The 18,285-nt window shown below is 42.1% G+C and overlaps 1 protein-coding gene and 1 long non-coding RNA gene across 2 annotated transcripts in view; one reads left to right on the forward strand and one right to left on the reverse strand.

The window, feature by feature from the left end:
- Positions 1 to 18,285, reverse strand: part of LOC130291605 (rho GTPase-activating protein 6-like) — an 851,736-nt gene that overhangs the window by 93,868 nt on the left and 739,583 nt on the right. The window contains exon 11 of the mRNA XM_056540562.1: positions 7,639 to 7,736. Coding sequence (XP_056396537.1) covers positions 7,639 to 7,736 — 98 coding nt within the window. The remainder of the gene's footprint in view (positions 1 to 7,638; positions 7,737 to 18,285) is intronic.
- LOC130291606 (uncharacterized) overlaps positions 1 to 18,285 on the forward strand; it is a 97,671-nt gene that overhangs the window by 71,965 nt on the left and 7,421 nt on the right. The window lies entirely within an intron of this gene.

The following is an 18,285-nucleotide window of genomic DNA, read 5'->3' on the forward strand; positions in this document are numbered from 1 at the left end:
TGCTAAGTAAACGTATGGACACGTGATGACGTTACCGCCGACCTGAAGTTGCAACTGAACTGACCTATAGACGTGATAGATCGAAACATGAAAGACTCAACTAAATCTGTAACTAACAGTATGACCGTCACCCTGAACCAAAACAGGTCGTAATCATGACATACCCATAGACGTGGTAATTAACAATGGAAACATCATGCTATCCCTGTAGCATAACCCAATTGCTGAAAGAACACAACGTATACAAAGACATTATCGCCACCCTTAGTCGTGTCAGGTTGTATCCAGACTGACCTGTAGACGTGACTGGTCTAGGTCAACTATATAAGTGTATGCATAAGCTTTGAGCGTATGTACCGAACAAACTATGAACATGTGGCTAGAACGAACTGTATGGGTGAGCATATACACTGAACAAACTATATGACCAGATGCACAGAGCGACTTATCCACACATGTGCCTAGAATCACTATACAACTACCCGAAACACTGACGTATGATGCAACACCTGGATTTATTCATACGGTGTCTATCCCACTGTACAATAACTAGAAAGTCCTGATGTGAGGCGATCTCTCTACTGTATTTATATACGTGTCAGGAATAATGAGTAAATCACCGCCTATGTGTCATAATGCTGTTGCTCTGAAGGCGTGTCAGTAACAACCATGCAATGTACCTCCCTGCAGGCGTGGCAGGCATGATGGGTATACACCATCTATGTGTCGTAATGTTGTTGCTCTGAAGAAGTGTCAACAACAACTATGCAATGTATCCCCCTGCTGACGTGGCAGGTATAATGGGTAAACATCACCTATGTGTGGTGTTATTGCTGTTCTGAAGGCATGTTGGTAACAGCAATTCTGCGACGTACCCCTCCTGCAGGCGTGGCAGGCATAACAGGTATATGCCACCTATGTGTCATAATGCCGTTGCTCTGAAGACGTGTCAGTAACAACAACTGCAATGTATCCCCCTGCAGACGAGGCAGGTATAATGGGTATACACCACCTATGTGTCATGTTATTGTTGTGCTGAAGGCGTAACAGTAACAACAATAATGCAATGTACCCTTTCTGCAACGTGGCAGGCTTAATGGATAAATACCACCTGTGTGTAGTGTCAATGTCGTTCTGAAGACATGTCAGTAACAACAATAATGCAACGTACCCTGTCTGCAGCGAACGGTTTAATGGGTAAACACCGCCTGTGGGTTGTGTAATTGTCGTTCTGAAGACGTGTCAGCAACAACTGCCATGTAACTCCCTGCCTATATACAGATGTGTACAGAACGACTGTGCGAAACTGACGTAAAACAGCTCGACGTGGCTGTACCGCCAACTTGATGAACCTATACTCGGGCCAACTATATGCGCATATGCACCACCAGCAAATGCATATGTGGCTAACCACAACCGATGACGAAGAATATGCAAGCATGTAGCAACTATTATGACCACATACCTGCGTACAGGGCCACACCCCATGCGCTGAACGCTGCGAGCGTGCGAACTTCACAAATACCGCAAGCGCACGCACAGCATGATTCCCACGAGCACACATGTAATATAACCCTACAAACCTGCACGATACAAGTCCTGCGACCGGGTGTGCAGCACAATCCTTATGAGTGCATGTTCAGTATTAATCCTACGAGTGTGAGAACCGTGTAATACTATGAACGTGCGTACAGTATAACTCGTGTGAGCGTGTACACAGTGTGATTCCTATGAGTGTGTGTACATAGTTAGTACGGTAGAAAAAAGACATATGTCCATCAAGTTCAACCAGGGAATTAAGGGGTAGGGGTGTGGCGTGATATTGGGGAAGGGATGGGATTTTATATTTCTTCATAAGCATTAATGTTATTTTGTTCCAGGAATGTATCTAATCCTGTTTTAAAGCTGTTAATTGTTCCTGCTGTGACCAGTTCCTGAGGTAGACCGTTCCATAAATTCACAGTCCTCACGGTAAAGAAGGCGTGTCGCCCCTTGAGACTAAACTTTTTCTTCTCCAGACGGAGGGAGTGCCCCCTCGTCCTTTGGGGGGGTTTAACCTGGAACAGTTTCTCCATATTTTTTGTATGGGCCATTAATATACTTATATACGTTTATCATATCCCCCCTTAAACGTCTCTTCTCAAGACTAAACAATTGTAACTCCTTTAATCGCTCCTCATAGCTAAGATGATCCATGCCCCATATTAGTTTAGTCGCGCGTCTCTGCACCCTTTCCAACTCCGCAGTGTCCCTTTTATGGACAGGTGCCCAAAACTGAACAGCATATTCCAGGTGAGGCCGTACCAATGCTTTATAAAAGGGGAGTATTATGTCCCTGTCCCTTGAGTCCATGCCTCTTTTGATACATGACAATATCCTGCCGGCTTTGGAAGCAGCAGCCTGACATTGCATGCTATTCTGTAGTCTGTGATCTACAAGTACACACAGATCCTTCTCTACCAGTGACTGACAGTTTAATCCCCCCTAAGACATACGATGCATGCAGGTTATTAGTACCCAGATGCATAACTTTACATTTATCCACATTGAACCTCATTTGCCAAGTGGATGCCCAGACACTTAGTCTATCCAAGTCATCCTGTAACTTATGCACATCCTCTATAGACTGTACCGTGCTACAAAGCTTGGTGTCATCTGCAAAGATAGAAACAGAGCTGTTAATACCATCCTCTATATCATTGATAAATAAATTAAACAACAGCGGGCCCAGTACTGAACCTTGGGGTACACCACTAATAACCGGGGACCAATCAGAGTACGAATCATTGACCACCACTCTCTGGGTACGATCCATGAGCCAGTGTTCAATCCAGTTACAAACTAAAATTTCCAAACCCAAAGACCTTAACTTACCTGTCAGACGTCTATGAGGGACAGTATCAAATGCTCCTACAAGAGCGTGTGTAGTATGAACCCTGCAAGCGTGTGCAAGCGTGTACAAGCGTGTATACAGCGTAAAACCTACGAGCAAGTGTACAGTATGGATGCTACAATCGTATGTACCGCATGAAACCTACAAGAGTGTGTACCGTATAAAACCCAACAAGCGCGTGTACAAAATAAATCCTACAAGCTTGTCCAAGCGAGTATACAGTATAAATTGTGCGAGCGAGTGTACAGTATAAATGCTACAAGCGATTGTATTGTATAATCCTAATGTGTAAAGTATGAATCCACCAAGCGCGTGTACAGCATATCCTACACCAAGCGTGTGTACAGCAGAAAACCCTACAGGTGTGTACAGCATGAATCCTACAAGTATGTACACAGCACAATCCTACAAGCATGTACACAGCACAATCCTACAAGCATGTACAAGCGTGTGTATAGTATAAATACTACAAGCATGAACCCTACAAACGTGCACAAGCGTGAATGCAGTATAAATCCTACAAGCAAGTGTACAGTATAAATCCTAAAAGGTGAGTGTACAATATAATCCTACAAGCGAGTGTACAGTATGAATCCTATAAGCGAGTGTACAGTATAAACCCTACAAGCGTGTGTACAGTATAAACCCTACAAGCGTGTGTACAGTATGACCCTACAAGCGTGTGTACAGTATGACCCTACAAGCATATGTACAGGATGAGCCCAACAAGTACAGCATGAATCCTACGAGCGTGTGTATAGTATAAATCCAACAAGCGTATAAACAATAAGAAACTTCTGAATCCTACAAGCCTGTACAAGCGCGTGTACCGTATAAATGTTACCAGCATGAATCCTATAAACGTGCACGAGCGTGAGTACAATATAAGTCCTACTAGCGAGAGTACGGTTATAAATCCTACAAGTGAGTGTACCATATAATTCTACAAGCTTGTGTACAATATAAACCCTACAAGGGTATATACAGTATGACTCTACAAGTGTGTATACAATATAACCCTACGAGCGTATGTCCTACAAGTACTGCATGAATCCTATAAGCGTGTATAATAGTATAAAATTTACAAGCGTATGAATAATGAGAATATACAGCGTGTGTACAGCATAAATCCCACAAGCGTGTACAGCAGAATCCTACGGATGTATGTACAGCATAAATCCTACCAGCGTGTGTACAGCATAAATCCAACCAGCGTATGTGCAGCATAAATCCTACAAACGTGTTTACAGCATAAATCCTACAAGCATGTGTACAGCATAAATCCTATGAACATATGTACAGCATGAATCCTACAAACGTGTACAGCATAAATCCAACCAGCATGTGAGGCTCTGTTAACATTGTCCGTTTTGTATAATGTGAACAGACCCTTCTGCCAGTGTCTTACCAGATAGGTAAACTCCAGCTGTTGCTAAACTACAACTCCCAGCATGCCCAGACAGCCAAAGGCTGTCTGGGCATGCTGGGAGTTGAAGTTTTGCACCAATTGGAGGCTCCCTGTTTGGGAAGACATTGCATTGCGGAGAGCGCAATGCAATGTTGGGAGTTGAAGTCTTGCACCAATTGGAGTTTTGCACCAATTGGAGGCTCCCTGTTTGGAAAGACATTGCATTGCATTGCGGAGAGTGCAAAAACGGTCCTAACCCATTTTTTTTGTGTTTTTTTTTCTTCTCCTTTCAGATCCATGTATGCAGAGGATTACGGTGGATTCGATGAATTATAACGGATGAACTGGATTTTTTTTCTTTTAATAAAATAGTTAACGAGGGCTGTGGGGGAGGGTTTTTTTTAAATAAAATAATTTTTTTCAATATGTTGTGTTTTTTTTAAATTGAATTTTCAGGCTTAGTAGTGGAAGCTGGTCTTATTGACCGAATCCATTACTAAGGCAGGGCTTAGCGTTAGCCCCAAAAACAGCTAGCGCTAACCCCCAATTATTCCCCCGGTACCCACCGCCACAGGGGTGCCGGGAAGAGCCGGTACCAACAGGCCCGGAGCTTCAAAAATGGTGCTCTTGGGCCTAGGCGGTAACAGGCTGGCGTTATTTAGGCTGGTTTGCGGTTTGGTTGGTATTGTGCTGAGAATGAAAATGCGGGGAACTCTATGCATTTTTATTTTATTTTATTTATTTAAAAAAACGCATAGGGTTCCCCGTATTTTCATTCTCATAACAATATCAACCAAACAGCAACAGCCTGACGTTACCAGGGTGGGCGAGGACCATTGTTACTGACCATCCCCAGCATAAATAATGCCAGCCTGTTACCACCTAGGCCCAGGAGCGCCATTTTTTACTCTCCGGGCCTGTTGGTACCGGCTCTTCCCGGCACCCCTGTGGCGGTGGGTACCGGGGTAATAATTGGGGGTTAGCGCTAGCTGTTTTTGGGGCTAACGCTAAGCCCTGGCTTAGTAATGGATTCCGTCAATATGATCGGCTTCCACTACTTAGCCTGAAAATTCAATTTAAAAAAAACACATTGGAAAAATTATTTTATTTAAAAAAACACTCCCCCATAGCCCTCGTTAACCATTTTATTAAAAGAAAAAAAAGTTCATCCTCCGTAATCCATCGAATCCGCCATAATCCTCTGCATACACGGATCTGAAACGAGAAGAAAAAAAAAAACACAAAATATTGGTTAGTACATTTTTGTCGCTGTCCGCTGGGTAGAGCGCCCATATTGCAATGTCTTCCCAAACAGCGAGCCTCCAATTGTTGCAAAACTACAACTCCCAACATGCCCAGACAGCCTTTGGCTGTCTGGGCATGCTTGGAGTTGTAGTTTAGCAACAGCTGGAATCTCCCTATCTGGGAAGACACTGCCAGAAGGGTCTGTCCACATTATACAAAACGGACAATGTAAACAGGGCTTCACAGAGCCTTCCTAGCCTGACTCCCCTCTGTAGCTCCACTCCTAATGATGTCATCACTAGGGGGCGGAGCTACACTGACCCGACGAGGACAGGGAGCGAGGAAGGTAATTGGACCTCCTGTTCTGTATACACTATATACAGCTATCTATAGATAGCTGTATATTCTGTATACCGCACAAAGGGGCTATAGGAGCAGGGAGTCCTGTCAGTCTGGTGACAGGATTCCCGGCTCCTGTATAGTATACCCGGGTACACTACACACCCTGGTATACTATACGGCCGGGGGAGGTGGGTAGTGATGCTATAAATCACTCCTCATCTCCTTACACTTTGTGGACCGGGCGCTCAGCATCCGACCCACAGAGTGGTACCTGAAGACATTGAGAAAAACTGCCACAGGGGACAAAACTGGCTGTTTCCACACACCAGGGAAAACGCCAGAAAAAAACGCCAGAAAAACTGCCAAAATGCAGGAAAAACCTGTGGCCTCTGTGGCCTGTGGCCTCTGTTTTCATGACAATATGAGCAATCAGGACTGACAGACATAGGCATAATTCAATGAAGTACAGATGTGTACTGCATTGAATTATGTGTATAATAGTAAAAAAAACTAGTGTGAAAAAAGTGGGGGGGAGAAAGTGAAAAAAATATAAAAAATAATAAAATAAATTATATATGTGTATAATACAACCCCAAAAATAGGCCCCCCAAGTACATCAACAAGTCCCGGAAAAAAAAAGTTTTTATGCCATAAATGAACTAAAATATAAAAAAAAAAGTATATCATTTTGGTATTGCCGTAATCCTATCAACCTGCAGGGTAACTAACATGTCATTTATACCTCATGATGAACGACCTAAAAAATTTAAATAAAAAACAACCGCAAAATAGTTTCTTATGTATACCACCTCATAATAAATAAAATAAAAAAACACTCAGAGTGTCACATGTACCCCAGAATGGTACCAATGAAAGCGTCAACTTATCTTCCAAAAATATTTTGCTCCAAGGCCCCTGTAATTTTATATGATGCCAACAAAATATCCTAAACTAATAGGATGCCCCAAAATCCACAAAGCACACCTTCATGTCTGAGGCCTGTGTGAGAGACACTTAGCGCACAAAGGCCACATGTGGGATATTTCTAAGTATGTCAGAATTCGGGGAATAAATCTTGAGTTTTATTTCTTTGTCAACACCTACTGTGTTACAGAAAAATTTTTTATTAAAATGAAAAATCTACAAAAAAATAAAATTTAAAAATTCCGCCTCTACTTTTATTTCTTCTGCTTTTATTTCTGTGAAACACCTATAGGGTTAATAAACTTATTTAATGCCATTCTGACTACTTTAAGGGGTGCAATTTATAAAATGGGGTGATTTATGGGGTTAACATACAGGCCCTTCAATTTCACTTCAGAACTGAACTGGTCCCTGAAAAATAAGATTTTGCAATTTTCTTGAAAATCTGGAAAATTGCTACTACACTTATAAACCCTCTAGCATTCTAAAAAAGTAAAAGAATGTTTATCAAATAATGGGAACATAAAGAAGACATATTGTAGATGTGAATTAATCATTAACTTGGTGCGGCATGGCTATTTGTCGTACGAGCAAAAAATATAAAATCTGTAAATTTGTAATTTTCACAATTTTTTTAAATCTATTTTTTAACAAAAAACACTAAATATATCAATCAAAATTTACCACTAATGTAAATAAAATAAATTAAAGCGTTCCAAAGTTATTACCAAATAAGTGGACGCATGTCATATTTTTAAAATTTGCTTTGGTCATTAAGTTCAAAACAGGCTATTGAGTAAAGAGGTTAAAAATGTTTGCCACTTACTGAGTGCCTGCAGATTTTTGACGTAATAAATAGTCTACAACTTCTGGGTCAGTCTTCAGCAAACTCATTATAATATCAACATGCATTTGAGAAGGTATCTGCAAAAAAGAAAGGAAATTATTTTTTATATTTTTTATATTTGAAATGTCATTTATCATAACACGCTAAAACAACATACACAGGATGAAAGAGGGGACCACTTTCATGAGGAACCATTTATCCTTATTCCTGTAAATATAAAATGATCTCACAGAAGTCACAAACTGGATTGAGTATTTCTCTTAAAAAAAAAAAAGTATCACAGTTTGAAGGCCCATGAGAGCAGTATATATGAAAGGGGGTCTAAAGGAGCAGTATACATGAGAGGAATCCATTGGAGCGGAATAAATGAGACAGTGTGGTCCTGCAAGCAGTATACCGTATATTACAGAGGGGCACATTGGAGCAGAATATATGAAAGAGGGGGCCATGGTAGCAGTATATATATGAGAAATGGTGGCCATAAGACCAGTTTATGAGACAAGGGGCCAATGGGAGCAGTCTATATGAGACAGGGGGCCCAAGGGGGTTTTCAGGAGCAGTATTTATATGAGAGAGAGGAGTCCATAGGAGCAGTATACATGAAAGGGTATGGTATGATCGGGGGGTATGAAATAAGGGGTTATCCCAAAATTTAAGCTAGTCTTCTATCGACAGGATAGGTGCTACATTTCTGATCATGAGTGTCCAACTGCTGAATACCAATCACAAGAATAAAGGTCCTTTATCTCCCAGATAAATTAAAAGCAGCTCCCTGGATCATCATCCACTCAATTCACTCTGATAGGTTTGGAAGATCCATAGAGAATGAAGGAGTGTCAGGTGATCGTATATGCCATTGATCCATTCATGATAAACAACCCCAGGTTATCATATAATTTGCTGGTTTAATGTGTCAATCGGCCCAATGGCCAATAGGAGACAGCAAGGGGGAGAGCAGTTTTACACAGCCGTAAGGTCTCATCTAGCCGGTTGTCAGGAGCGCAGCACTGTCACATCACATACACAATAATTACTATGTATGGGGTGTGACAGTGCTGCGCTTCTGACAGCCGGATAGAGAAGCCAGGCAGCACAGGTTTAATTAACCTGCTGCATGCTGCCTGCTTTTCTAAAGTCATGTGGAAGAGCACAGAGCTTCAGCGACGTCCCTTGTGTGACTGTGACACCACAGTCTGAATTGGAATTTGGCAGAGTAGGGCAGGCAGCGGATCCTGGTCTGAGTCTGACTGAGGAGAGTCAGTCAGGACTCAGGAGGAGGACTTCATTTCTCTTTCTGGCTGGGGAACAGCACTGAGCAGCAGAGGCCTGTGGGTGCATGGTAAAGTACTTTTGGGGTGGGTTTTCTTTCATGCTGTACACTTTATGGTAAAAATGACATGTTTTCTTTATTCTGTGGGTCAATACGATTACCATGATACTCATGTTGTATGTTTTTTGATAATTGTACCGCTTTAAAAAAAATCTCAAACTATTTTAACAAAATATGATTAAAATTGACCAATTTGACCACCAATAACTTTGTCATTTTTCCGTATATGGGGCGGTATGAGGCAAATTTTTTGCGCCGTGATCTGTAGTTTTTAATGGTACCACTTTTGCTTATATTTAATTTTTTAATCACTTTTTATACATTTTTTTTTAATAAAATGTGACAAAAAACTTTTTTTTTTACGGTAACGCCATTCACCATATGGTATAATTAACATTATATTTTGATAATTCCGACAATTATGCACACAGATATACCAGATGTTTATACATTTTTTTTAATGCTTTTTAAGGATAAAATGGGGAAAAGGGCAGATTTACATTTTTATTGGGAGGGGGGGGGGGGGAAATGACGCAAGCACCGGTCCGGTCCTCGCGGTCATGTACATGACGTAAATGTACGACATGGTGCGCTAAGTAAAAACCGCACCATGTTGTACATTTACGTCCATTGTCATTAAGGGGTTAAAGGAGTAGTCCAGTGTAGAACAACTTAAAGGGGTTATCCAGCATAAGGTGATTTTAGTACATACCTGGCAGACAGTAATGGACATGCTTAGGAAGGATCTGCGCTTGTCTTGGGCTAAATGGCTATGCTGTAAGATTACCATAATACTGTGGCTAGCTTTCTGTGAACTTGTATTTCCTGTTTTCAGTTTTCTTGTTTGCCTACAAATCCCACCCATGATACCGTTTTCATCCTTCCCACACATCAGCCACCCCACCCATTGAAACATAAATGAGCTGCAGACCTGTGGTCTACAATCAGGATGCCTACAGCTGTTGCATTAGTTGCAGATTGATCCCTCCACCCATTGAAGAAGACAGGCTCCCTGTCATCAGCTGACTAGTGAGTCAGGTCTCAACCACATTGCAAGCTGGGAAAAATCCGATACAGCAGTCATTTTGTATGCTGTTAAAAATAAATATTGGGGTGAAAATCACATAAAAATTGTGAGAAAACCATCACACACAGGTAAAGACACTATATTATGAACTACACTAACTTTACAGCCCCTGTAGCATAGTCAAATAAAACAAAAATTCCCAGAATACCCCTTTAAACCCTATGCTAAGCATAGGGGATACATTTCAGATTGCAGGGGGTCTGACCGCTGGGGCCCCCAGCTCACTGGCCAGAGAGGGCGTGCCGACCACTGTACGAAGCGGTGGCTGACACATCCCCTCAATACAGCGCTCTGGCAGAGCCAGAGATTGCCAAAGGCAGCGCTTTGGGATAAATGTTTAGGTTGTCTGGTGTAAGGGCTGTTTACAACATTATTTGGAATTCAAATACCACAGGTTGGGTATTTGTTATGTAAATGGAAATAGTATGTGGTGCACCACTTTATAAACCTTCTTTCAGAATGTCTCTTCTAAAATGTCAGCAAATATTATTTAAACTGTAAAAATCATATTTAACAAATAGAAACATAGAATGTGTTGGCCGATAAGAACCATTTGGCCCATCTAGTCTGCCCAACTGAAGCTTGGTTTATATTCTAAAGTGTTGTATTCTTAAGTGTTAACATCTGAGAAGTTTTATACGCAGAAGTTCATGTGCTGAGTGTAAGTCTGTAAGCTTGGAGTGTTTGAATTTAGTCTAAAACAAGTTTGTGTTGGTGCAGATACTGTGGATCATTGTTTTCCAACCAGAGTGTCTCCAGCAGTTGCATAACCCTTGCATTTTTTTTCTCCTCCTGTCTGTAGCACACCTGGGGGAGGGGTTAATTGATTAACTATTCTCAGGTGTTTAAAACTGACTGGGATACTCTGTGAGCCCTGCTCTGGCTGAGTCTCACTGAAGCTTTGGTTTGTATTCTTAAGTGTTAACATCTGAGAAGTTTTATATGCAGAAGTTTAAAAAGCAGGAGTTGTAAGCAGGACCCACTGTAACTGTAAGTATTACACTCCCTTGATAAAAGTAGTTTTTCTTAATAGTTAATAACTGCTGTTTGTCACCAAGGATATAGACAGCAGGATTGGAGGTTTTCTTCAGTGGACATTGTGCCACATGTATACATCTCTGGAGCAGCAGCTTCAGGTTGAATACCGCTGTGACAAATGTGAGCACGTTGCCCACCTGGAAGCTCGTATTAGAGATCTAGAGGAGCAAAATGCAACATTGAGGGCGATTGACAATCTTACAGAGCAAGCAGTTAGTGGAGTAGAAATGGAGGTTGGAGAAACTAGCCAGGAGGCCCAAGTAGGGAGCTGGGTTAATGTAGTTAGAGGGACTGGAAAGGGGGCAAGGAAAAGGAAGGTCACTTCTGCTTCTGATCTCCCAAGTAAAATTGCCAACTTGGGCGATGATGCGAGGGCCTCAGTATCAGAGATGGCAACCCTAGTGGATACTGGTCTCCCTAACAGCCGGGGGAACAGCTCAACTAGTAGTGTGGGGGATGGTAACACAGGTAGGCCAAGACAGTTAGTTGTGGTAGGGGATTCTTTAATCAGGAAGACGGATAGAATAATTTGTCGCCAAGACCACCTCAACCGAATTGTTTGCTGTCTCCCTGGTGCCAGGGTTCGGCATGTGGTGGAAAGGGTGGACAAATTACTAGGGGGGGCTGGGGATGACCCAGCTGTCGTGGTCCATGTGGGAACCAACGACAGAATACATGGTAGGTGGAGGACCTTGAATAATTACAAGGAACTAGGTGCCAAGCTGAAGGGAAGGACCTCTAAGGTTGTGTTCTCTGAAATACTTCCTGTGCCATGCGCATCGCAGGAAAGACAGCGGGAGCTTAGGGAGTTAAATGCATGGCTTAAGTCGTGGTGTAAGGGGGAAGGGTTTGGGTTTTTAGAGCACTGGGCTGACTTTTCATTGGGGTACAAACTCTATTCTACGGATAATTTGCACCTGAATGGAAGGGGTTCCCCTGTGCTGGGGGAGAGAATCCTGGAAAGGGTGGCTGAGTATTTAAACTAGGTGAGTGGGGGGAGGATAATAAAGCAAAGAAAGCAGACAGTGGGATGGATAGGTTAGAGAGGGGTTAGGACATAATGGTGGGTGGAGAGGAGTCCTGTGGGGGGAGGTTAAGAGCAGTGGATAAGGAGATCCATGGGTTACAAACCAGCCGTAAAAATAAATGTAGCCCGAAAAATTGTAATCCCAATAATTAAAAAAATTCCATTAGCCCCAATAAATCAATAACTACAATAAGCCCCATTAACTCAAAAAATCCCATTAGCCCCATTAACTTAAATAGTACAATTAGCCCTTATAACTAAAAAAATAACATTAACCCCAATAACTCTGAAAATCCCATTAGTGAGACTATATGTGTAAAACTTAATGGAAATGTAAAGTGTTTGTTCACAAATGGCAGAAGCCAATAAAATGGGGGAGCTTGAGGCCTGGATACTGGAGGAACATATTGATATAGTTGGGGTCACTGAGACATGGCTGGACTCCTCGCATGACTGGGCTGTCAATCTGCAGGGGTTTACATTGTTTCGCAAGGACAGAATGAACAGAAAATGTGGTGGAGTCTGTCTGTATGTAACAAGTGGTATGAAAGTCAGTGTGAACGATGCCATAGTGTGTGATGATTCTGAGAATGTGGAATCATTGTGGGTAGAATTACAAAAGGAGGGAAATATTGAAAAAATTGTATTTGGTGTAATCTACAGACCCCCTAATATCACTGTAGATATAGAAGGTTGGCTGTATAAACAAATAGAGAGGGCCGCCCGGGCAGGTACAGTGGTAATAATGGGAGATTTTAACTATCCAGATATAGATTGGGGCCGGGGGCTGGCTAAAACTAAAAAGGGGAGAAAATTCCTAAATTTATTGCAGGATAATTTTATGGGCCAGTTTGTGGAGGACCCAACAAGAAGTGATGCCTTGTTGGATCTGATAATCTCCAACAACGCAGAGCTGGTTGGTAATGTAACTGTGCGGGAAAACCTTGGTAATAGCGACCACAATATAGTTACTTTTGACTTAAAATGTAGAAAACAAAGACAGACGGGGAAGGGAAAAACATATAACTTTAAAAAGGCAAATTTCCCTGGGCTGAGATCTGCACTACAGGACATAGACTGGTGGGAGGTGTTCTCAAATACTGATACAGAAGGTAAATGGGATATCTTTAAATCAACTCTAAATAACTATACAGCTAAATCTATACCAAAGGGGAACAAATATAAACGATTAAAACTAAATCCTACATGGCTGACAAGAGGTTAAAAGAGCAATAAACAACAAAAAAATAGCCTTCAAAAAATTCAAATCTGATGGGTCAGCTATAACATTTAAACAGTACAAGGAGCTTAATAAAATCTGTAAAAATGTAATAAAAACAGCAAAAATTCAAAATGAGAGACAGGTGGCCAAAGAAAGCAAAACTAATCCTAAATATTTTTTTAGATATATAAATACAAAAAAAAACAAGGACAGAGCATGCAGGACCCCTTAATAATGATAATGGGGAGGTTGTCACAGGCGATCAAGAGAAGGCGGAGCTACTGAATGGGTTCTTTAGTTCTGTATACACTATGGAAAAAGGAGCTGACATTGGCCAGGTCAGTGCTGGTAACACATCATGTAATGTACTGAACTGGCTTAATGTAGAGATGGTACAAGGTAAGTAAAGTAAATGTAAGCAAATCTCCAGGGCCGGATGGACTACACCCAAGAGTTCTTAGAGAGGTAAGTTCAGTAATATCTGTACCCTTGTTCATGATATTTAGAGATTCTCTGGTATTGTGCCAAGGGACTGGCGCAAGGCTAATGTGGTACCAATCTTCAAGAAGGGCTCTAGGTCTTCGCCAGGCAATTATAGACCGGTAAGTCTAACGTGCATTGTGGGTAAATTGTTTGAAGGACTTATAATGGATTACATACAGGAATACATAGGGGATAATAGTATTATAAGTGATAGCCAACATGGGTTTACTAAGGATAGAAGTTGTCAAACCAATCTAATTTGCTTTTATGAAGAGGTGAGTAGAAGCCTTGACAGAGGAATGGCTGTGGATATAGTGTTTCTGGATTTTGCCAAAGCGTTTGATACTGTCCCTCACAGACGTCTGACAGGTAAGTTAAGGTCTTTGGGCTTGGAAACTTTAGTTTGTAACTGGATTGTACACTGGCTCATGGATCGTACCCAGAGAGTGGTGGTCAATGATTCGTACTCTGATTGGTCCCCAGTAATTAGTGGTGTACCCCAAGGTTCAGTACTGGGCCCGCTGTTGTTTAATTTATTTATCAATGATATAGAGGATGGTATTAACAGCTCTGTTTCTATCTTTGCAGATGACACCAAGCTTTGTAGCACGGTACAGTCTATAGAGGATGTGCATAAGTTACAAGATGACTTGGATAGACTAAGTGTCTGGGCATCCACTTGGCAAATGAGGTTCAATGTGGATAAATGTAAAGTTATGCATCTGGGTACTAATAACCTGCATGCATCGTATGTCTTAGGGGGGATTAAACTGGCAGAGTCACTGGTAGAGAAGGATCTGGGTGTACTTGTAGATCACAGACTACAGAATAGCATGCAATGTCAGGCTGCTGCTTCCAAAGCCGGCAGGATATTGTCATGTATAAAAAGAGGCATGGACTCAAGGGACAGGGACATAATACCCCCCCTTTATAAAGCATTTGTACGGCCTCACCTGGATTATGCTGTTCAGTTTTGGTCGCCTGTACACAAAAGGGACACTGCGGAGTTGGAAAGGGTGCAGAGACGCGCGACTAAACTAATATGGGGCATGGAACATCTTAGCTATGAGGAGCGATTAGTCTTGAGAAGAGACGTTTAAGGGGGGATATGATAAACGTATATTAGTATATAAATGGCCCATACAAAAAATATGGAGAAAAACTGTTCCAGGTTAAACCCCCCCAAAGGACGAGGGGGCACTCCCTCCGTCTGAAGAAGAAAAGGTTTAGTCTAAAGGGGCGACACGCCTTCTTTACCGTGAGGACTGTGAATTTATGGAACGGTCTACCTCAGGAACTGGTCACAGCAGGAACAATTAACAGCTTTAAAACAGGGTTAGATACATTCCTGGAACAAAATAACATTAATGCAGAATTATAAAACTACATCCCTTCCCCTTATCCCCTTACACCCTTCACTTCAATTCCCTGGTTGGACTTGATGGACGTATGTCTTTTTTCAACCATACGAACTATGGAACTATGTAAGGTTAGCATTATGCTTATCCTATGCATTTTTAAACTTCTTCATTGCATTTGCAGCGACCACTTCTGAAGGAAGGCTATTCCATGCATCCACTACTCTCTCAGTATAGTGATACTTCCTGATATTACTTTTAAACCTTTGCCCCTCTAATTTAAAATGTTATGCCTTCCGTAAATTGCTATGGACACTACTAGGATGGTAGCATGTATTGTATATTGTTATGGGCCCCTTTAGGATGATGGCCTGTACTGTGTTGGACAGTACATGCTACCATACTAGAGGTGTCTATAGCAATATTCTAACCTCCTATAGGTTCCTATACTCTATCTACCCTCCAATAGGCACTTATACTGTACCTATTAATTACAATGCAAATTGCAACTCGTTCATCGTCGGTGTCCAACTTCAGAACAGAACACTTCACCCACCATGCATCACAGATTTTTTTTCTATATTTTATATGAAGATATTTATTCATTGTATGTGGGTGGGCATCCATATGGATGTGGATTACACATGGGTGAGCGCAAGGGGACCCCATGATTCTCTGTTGCCCGGGAGCCCCATGAGTTGTCAGTCCACCCCTGCTACTGTCATTTTGTGTTTGAAAAAATCTGCTCCTCAGTGTCACCCCAGTTGTAAGAAGTATGTGGAGAGAATGTTTTTACAGTCTGTCACCCCAGCAGTAAAAATATTACCGGGGGAGGTTTGATACAATGTGTCAACCCAGTAGTAAGGAGATTACATGTGAATGAGGATTTTATAGTGTGTCACCCAAGTAGTAAGGAGCTTACATGGGGAGGAGGTTTGTTAAAGGACAACTGCAGCGCAATATACACTTATCCCCTATCTACAAGATAGGGGATAAGTGTTTGATCGCTGGGGGTCCGACCGCTTGGACCCCCCCGCGATCTCCCTAACGGGGCGCCGCCATTAGCGCTCAGCGTAGCGTCGGCCTAGAGGTCGACGGTGACGCCCCGTCTCCTCCCCGACCCAATACAGTTCTATTGGGGACGGCGGGGAGGCACGAACGCTGCCTCCCCGCCTCTCCCATAGAGATGTATGGAGGAGGCGTGCCGGCTGCAACGTCATGCTGCGGCTGGCACGCCCCCTGCACGGGACAGCCGCGGCCCCGTACAGGAGATCACAGGGGGTCCCAGCGGTCGGACCCCCCGCGATCAAACACTTATGCCCTATCCTGTGGATAGGGGATAAGTGTTAATCACGCTGCAGGTGTCCTTTAACCCCTTAAGGACATAGGGCGTATCCATACGCCCCCGTTTCCAAGTCCTTAAGGACCGAGGGCGTATGGATATGCCCTGAGCATTTCCGGCCCCCGCGGCTAGCCGGAGGGGAGCTGGGGCCGGATGCCTGCTGAAATCGTTCAGCAGGCATCCCGGCATATCGCCCAGGGGGGTCATTATGTCCCCCCATGTTGGCGATTGCCGCAGATCGCTGGACAATTCAGTCCAGCGATCTGCGGCGGATTCCGGGTCAATCGGGTCTCCAGTGACCCGATGACCCGGAATTACTGGCACCATAGGGGCTTCCTAAATGCGGCATGCCCCCAGAGCAAAATTTGCTTTCAAAAAGCCAAATGTGACTCCTTCTCTTCTGAGACCTGTAGTGCGCCAGCAGAGCACTTTTCACCCCCATATGGGGTGTTTTCTGAATCGGGAGAAATTGGGTTTCAAATTTTGGGGGTATTTTCTGCTATTACCCTTTTTAAAAATGTAAAATCTTTGGGAAACCAAGCATTTTAGGTAAAAAAAATTTTTTTTTTTTTTACATATGCAAAAGTCGTGAAACACCTGTAGGGTATTAAGGTTCACTTTACCACTTGTTACGTTCCCTGAGGGGTCTAGTTTCCAAAATGGTATGCCATGTGGTTTTTTTTGCTGTCCTGGCACCATAGGGGCTTCCTAAATGTGACATGCCCCCCAAAAACCATTTATCGCTCCTTCCCTTCTGAGCCCTCTACTGCGCCCGCTGAACAATTAACATAGACATATGAGGTATGTGCTTACTCGAGAGAAATTGGGTTTCAAGTACAAGTAAAAATTTTCTCCTTTTTACCCCTTGCAAAAATTCAAAAATTGGTTCTATAAGAACATGCGAATGTAAAAAATGAAGATTTTTAATTTTCTCCTTCACTTTGCTGCTATTCCTGTGAAACACCTAAAGGGTTACTACACTTACTGAATGTCATTTTGAATACTTTTGGGGGTGTAGTTTTTATAATGGGGTCTTTTATGGGGTATTTCTAATATGAAGACCCTTCAAATCCACTTCAAACCTGAACTGGTCCATGAAAAATAGCGAGTTTGAAAATTGTGAAAAATTTCAAAATTGCTGCTGAACTTTGAAGCCCTCTGATGTCTTCCAAAAGTAAAAACATGTCAACTTTATGATGCAAACATAAAGTAGACATATTGTATATGTGAACCCCCAAAAAATTATTTTGAATGTCCATTTTCCTTACAAGAAGAGAGCTTCAAAGTTAGAAAAATGCAAAATTTTCATTTTTTTCATCAAATTTGGGGATTTTTCACCAAGAAAGGATGCAAGTTACCATAAAATTTTACCACTAAGTTAAAGTAGAATATGTTACGAAAAAACATTCTCGGAATCAGAATGATAACTAAAAGCATTCCAGAGTTATTAATGTTTAAAGTGACAGTGATCAGAATTGCAAAAAATGCTCTGGTCCTTAAGGTGAAAAAGGGCTCAGTCCTTAAGGGGTTAAAGTGTGTCACCCCAGTAGTAAGGAGATTACATGAGGAGTAGGTTTTTTACAGTGTGTCACCCAGTAGTAAGTAGATTACATGAGGAGTAGGTTTGTTACAGTGTGTCACCCCAGTAGTAAGGAGATTACATGTGGTGGAGAGTGTGAGAGAGAGTGAGATATGGATAGAAATAGGACAGAGATAAGGAACAAAGAAACACACAGTGT

Source organism: Hyla sarda, chromosome 9, assembly GCF_029499605.1.
Source record: "Hyla sarda isolate aHylSar1 chromosome 9, aHylSar1.hap1, whole genome shotgun sequence".
In the NCBI taxonomy this organism is placed as follows: Eukaryota; Metazoa; Chordata; class Amphibia; order Anura; family Hylidae; genus Hyla; species Hyla sarda.